Here is a 5,080-nt window from a genome sequence, read left to right on the forward strand (position 1 = left end):
TAGACTTTCAAACACTTTAAAATACACAAATTCATGTTATTTCTCATTTACATGTAATGCAGGCAAGAAAAACATTTCCAAACTTTTTTGTAATCTGAAACTCTTTCACCTAATATATTTACTTGGATTCCCATGAAATCTTCCAAATAAATATTTTAATAATTATCACATTTGCATGTATGGAGGAATATTCCTCCGTATGCATGTTCATGGTTCTCTGATGTTGGTTAATGGTCACATGACAAGCAGGTAAACAAATAAAATGTTATTTTAAACTGATTTAAATTTTTATAATTTATTAGCTTTTCATTAAACTCACAAACCCCCTGCAGTACGTTTACAAACCTTCACATAAAGTAATGTTTAATGCACTGAATATTGTTAATTACAACAAATGGGATCTATTTTCTTACACTTTGTATCATATCAATATGGCAAGATTGTCCTATTTAAATCAAAGCGATTAAACAAGTTATGTCTAAAGTAATCTAAAAGTAGTCCGAAAGTAGTTTGATTATATTACCTGAAATGTGTACTGTAATGGATTACGTTACTAACTACAATGTTTGTCATGTAATTTGGAATCAGTAACAGTGTTGGGCCGAGTTCTGACCCCCGCCAGATTATTACCCCCCTAGTAAAGTAGGTTTAGGGTTAGGAGTGGGGGAGGGGTTAGGATTAGGCATAGGCAATCAGGTAGTGATTTCAATGAGGGGGGTAATAATTTGGCAGGGGGTTGAAAATGGGCATAACAACAAATTACAGTTACAGTTTCAGATTACAAGTAATCTACCCAGCTCAGCATGCCAGGACACTCAAAACTAGGTCTTTCCTCGATGCAGTAGGCCGGAAACCATTTCGGCAAAGCTAACAGCACTTTCTCCTTGTCCTCCCTGATTTTGTACAGCAATTGGTGCAGAACGTTCACTGTGAGAAATTTATTTTTGCACATTTCCAGCCAGCAGTGAGCGAGCGAAAGCTAAAAAAAGCAAATGATGTGGAAGAACATCGCTCTGGTTTGACTATACTGTACTGCAGCAGGTAGCATTTCAACATTAATATTGAACCAAAACTAGTTAGCACAACATTTATAATCGAAAGGGTTTAATAATTGTATTTGGTTATGGTTAGAGCTATGAAGATATAGCTCGTGAGAAAGTGGTAATTGCTCCCATATGAAATGGTTTGCAACTTTCTTGAGAACAAAAAAACCTAACTACTTTATATAGTCAAACAGAATGAGGGGACATTTGGAGAACTCTGGCAAAGGTTTCTACAAGAAAACCCATTTGTTACCACTGTACTCAATTTATTACCATAAACCAAAAAAAAAATTCCAGGACATAATGAGCAACAGACATCTCCCATATATAGTAACAATAACTGATTTTGTAACACAATCAGTGATTTCACACAAATATATAAATGTGTGAGTTAAATATTTGGTAACTTTCTGACAAGGCACACATTTAATGAGGAAGAAGTGTACATCGAGTCAAACTGCTGGTATGTAACATGTCACACAAAATCAGACTTATTTGAAACACATGCATGCTGTAGAGGGACCCAAATGCACAAAATGAGAATTTCATATTTTAAACGCCTTTAAGTTTGGTATTACATTAGATTACTTGTTTAAGCTTTCATTGCTTTTCTTAAAATACCAAAAATAGCGATGTATTTCTTATTAGCAAATGGTCCATTATACATCTGCATCTCAGGTGCTCAAATGCGCTGTACTTCATGCAAGCTTCCATGAAGACCACTCGTTTAACAAAGCCTGGCACTTACAGGAGTACATTCTGTTCACCACATATTAAAGGCTGTGTTCCTGAAGCTGCCGCAATGCTGGAGTAGAGTTTTAAAACCATCTCTGAATGTCTAGACGGTGCTAAACTGTGGGCTGAAATAACTCCTGGAGATCATGAAGCGATCGTTCCAATGTGAGAGCCAGCTTCTCCGCGTTGGTTTCCTCACAGCAGTTGAAGGCAGTGATGGAGAAGTGGACGTGATCCTGCTGTGGATTGTAACAGACTGCATAGCCGTCAGGAACCAGCGGTCCAAAACACATCACACTGTCTGTGTTGGCGGGCACCTGTGAGGAAGATGCAACATGCAAGTGCTTTTAACTTTATGACCTTCTCAACGTTTAGGCCTGCTGTGTAAATTGAACAATTTAAATGGGTGTGGAACGCTTTGGAAAGGCCGAGGGTGGGAGGAAAATGTGACGCACATATGCTGAAAAGTGAAGCCAAAATAATACTGGCTGCAGTATAGGTCAAACACCTCACCCTCTCCATGTAAACGAATGGGACCTGAGCAAAAGCATGTATGAATATATGAATGAATGAATATGTGAGTGAGTGAGTGAATGAATGCATGAATGAAAATTTTTTTTTTTTAATACATTTTGAATACCTCACCCTCTCCATGTAAACGAATGGGACCAGAGCAAAAGTATGTATGAATATATGAGTGAATGAATGTGTGAATGAATGAATGAGCAAATTAATGAGTGAGTGAATGTAAGAATGAACGAACGAATGAATGAATTAAGTTTTTTTTAATACATTTTATGTATTTTGAATGAATACATTTTTCCCAAATATGGTTTCTGTCATTTTAGGTAGTTTTCATCACACTGATGTATGTTGAGGTGTTCATTTATCTAATAAGACCTTGATGCCACGGCTCCACTTCAGGTTTACTACTTTGCAGACTCTGGCTTCAAATAACATCATCCACGCCACATGACAGCTGCCATATCTGGGATATTTTGGCTTAATTTGTCATTTTTAAAGTCTATGCTGAGAAGCGGGTAACAAGCCACAACACAACAGACCTGCAATGCACCCAAGATGGGGATAAATTATGAGGAGAGATGTAACGATATCAAAAACGATATGAAGTCCATGAAATGGTATTTAAAGGTCAGGTACAACAAGTCAATTCACCAACTTTTTTTCTGACTTACGTTTTCTTTGTTAAGAACATGTGTTGGAGCTGTTAATTTTGAAAGCTCAAAGTGCATTAAATAGAATAATTAAACTTTAAAATGTACAAAATACCCCCCCCCTATATATATATATACATATACACACACACACATACACGTGTATACATATACACATATATACATATATATACACACCTGTGTAGCATCTGGACCAATCAGACACACCATTTGTCATTTGATTTAACAAATCAATTATTCATTAGATTAACAAATCGTCACAGTCCCCTCACCCAATAAACTGGATGCCAGGATGTTTGCAACGACACAAGGCCCAGGACCCTGGTTACCATGGCAACCCTGACACCAGATACATTTACAACCTAATGGAATTTAGGTGCGGAAAATCACTGCCTTTTCCATAAGGAAAATCCACAAACGCACAGTAGAAATGGACTTTTCTACTAATTAATTCATAGGAAAACCTTTCTTTGAATGAACACACAGATCCTTCAGGTCATTGTGTATATTATTGCGGTCTTGTATATTATCTGTTGTATTGTAGACTATTTTATGCATGCTTATGATAGAACCACTCATTCATGTAACCTTACATATAACGTGTTTGGTCTCTATTAATTCGTATTCGGATGATCTAATTGAGAGTGTATATTGTATGTTTATACCTACGCAACATATTAGTGTTCTAAGAAGCTTTAATAATTTTGATCCAAGTTTCATATGCAAATTACCATGCTTTCAAACAAAAGGTCATAAAAACTCCCCAGTATCTCAAAACTCCCACTTGGGATTCCGGACTTTCTCATTGAACAAGCCCATCTTGAGAGGCGTGAATTTTTGCAGACTTTAAAGGCCGCACTTCATGTGACCCGCCCAGAGTCTGTGGTTTGTTTGAATTCTGAGAGGATGTGAGAAAAACGCTCCCGTGGCTAAGCTCATGCCAGGCTTCGGCCTTGTCTTCGGCCTTGTCTTTTCCATTCATCAAGTTCCTCTGACGCAAACTGGTTCTTTTCATCAACCAACTTCAGCAAAAATCCACGTGAGCCTTCAGATTGCATCAGACCTCTCTTTCAGACAGACGAGACATGCAAGTATTTAAACTTAGTCTTATTAATTGATACATTAGGTATCATTTGCACCTTTTTTACAAAGGTGTGTTTGAACTAAGAATCTGATGTTTCACTCAGGTGTAAATCTGCTGAATATGCAAATGGTTCAATAACTTCATATTCTTATTTCTCTTCTCTTTAAAGGGTTAAGCTTTAACCCTTTCCTATACAAACTGTGTGTGTGTATGTATGTGTGTTAAACCAGTTTATGTAGTGTGTTAGACCAGTTTATGTGTTTATGTAGTATGTTAGACCAGTTTAAGTGTTTATGTAGTATGTTGGTATGTTGGAAGTGTTTATGTAGACTCACAGAAGTGCTTATTTAATGCAACAAGTCTTGAAGGACTGAACGCACCACGTTCTAAAACTGGGCAACTTTTAAAAAAATAGGCAGACACTAAACTGCTTGAATTGCACTGGCATGCATTGGTTACCGTGACAACAACTAGTCACAGGAAGCGCTAACTTCACATAGCACAACATGCCATGTTGTAAACAAACCACCTGAAGCAGCTAAGCTAACACGACTTAGCATAGTTTCATCTTAGGCTAAGCTACCAAATAGCTTTAACAATTAGGGGTTAGCACTCTTTAATTGAAGCTTTTAAATACAGCATGTGTGTATGCAGTGTGAAGTAATTTGAACTTAACCTAATCCCTGGTTTCTGATTTTTCCCTTTCTTTTCCTTCTTTTTCTTCTCTTTCTATGTTTCTCAATCTTTAATTCGTCTCAGCGAATTTAACTATCTTAGATGTATCCTTCCTGAATGCTATGGCTCAGTTACTAGCTAAATAAATCTAAATTTAGTTACATTTTAACTGTCTATTTAGAGAAGAATCACTAGTTGTTCCTAATACCAGATTGATTACCTTGTTTTAATAATAGCAGTCAGCTAATTTGAAATCCATTTACATGTTATGCCCCCTTTGCTTTGATGTTCTCTCTGAACCTCAAAAGGAACCAGAGACATTTCTATTTTTGATTTGTTTATTTTCA

The 5,080-nt window shown here is 36.7% G+C and overlaps 1 protein-coding gene across 2 annotated transcripts in view; it reads right to left on the bottom strand.

Moving 5' to 3' along the window:
- Positions 1-315: 315 nt before the first annotated feature.
- cratb (carnitine O-acetyltransferase b) overlaps positions 316-5,080 on the bottom strand; it is a 34,479-nt gene continuing 29,714 nt past the window's right edge. For both annotated transcript variants that reach the window (XM_016248192.1, XM_016248193.1), the window contains one exon: positions 316-2,095. In XM_016248192.1, the coding sequence (XP_016103678.1) occupies positions 1,892-2,095 (204 nt within the window). In that variant the 3' untranslated portion in view covers positions 316-1,891. The remainder of the gene's footprint in view (positions 2,096-5,080) is intronic.

The sequence above is a fragment of the Sinocyclocheilus grahami genome, unplaced genomic scaffold (genome assembly GCF_001515645.1).
Source record: "Sinocyclocheilus grahami isolate Dianchi unplaced genomic scaffold, SAMN03320097.WGS_v1.1 scaffold869.1, whole genome shotgun sequence".
NCBI lineage: Eukaryota > Metazoa > Chordata > Actinopteri > Cypriniformes > Cyprinidae > Sinocyclocheilus > Sinocyclocheilus grahami.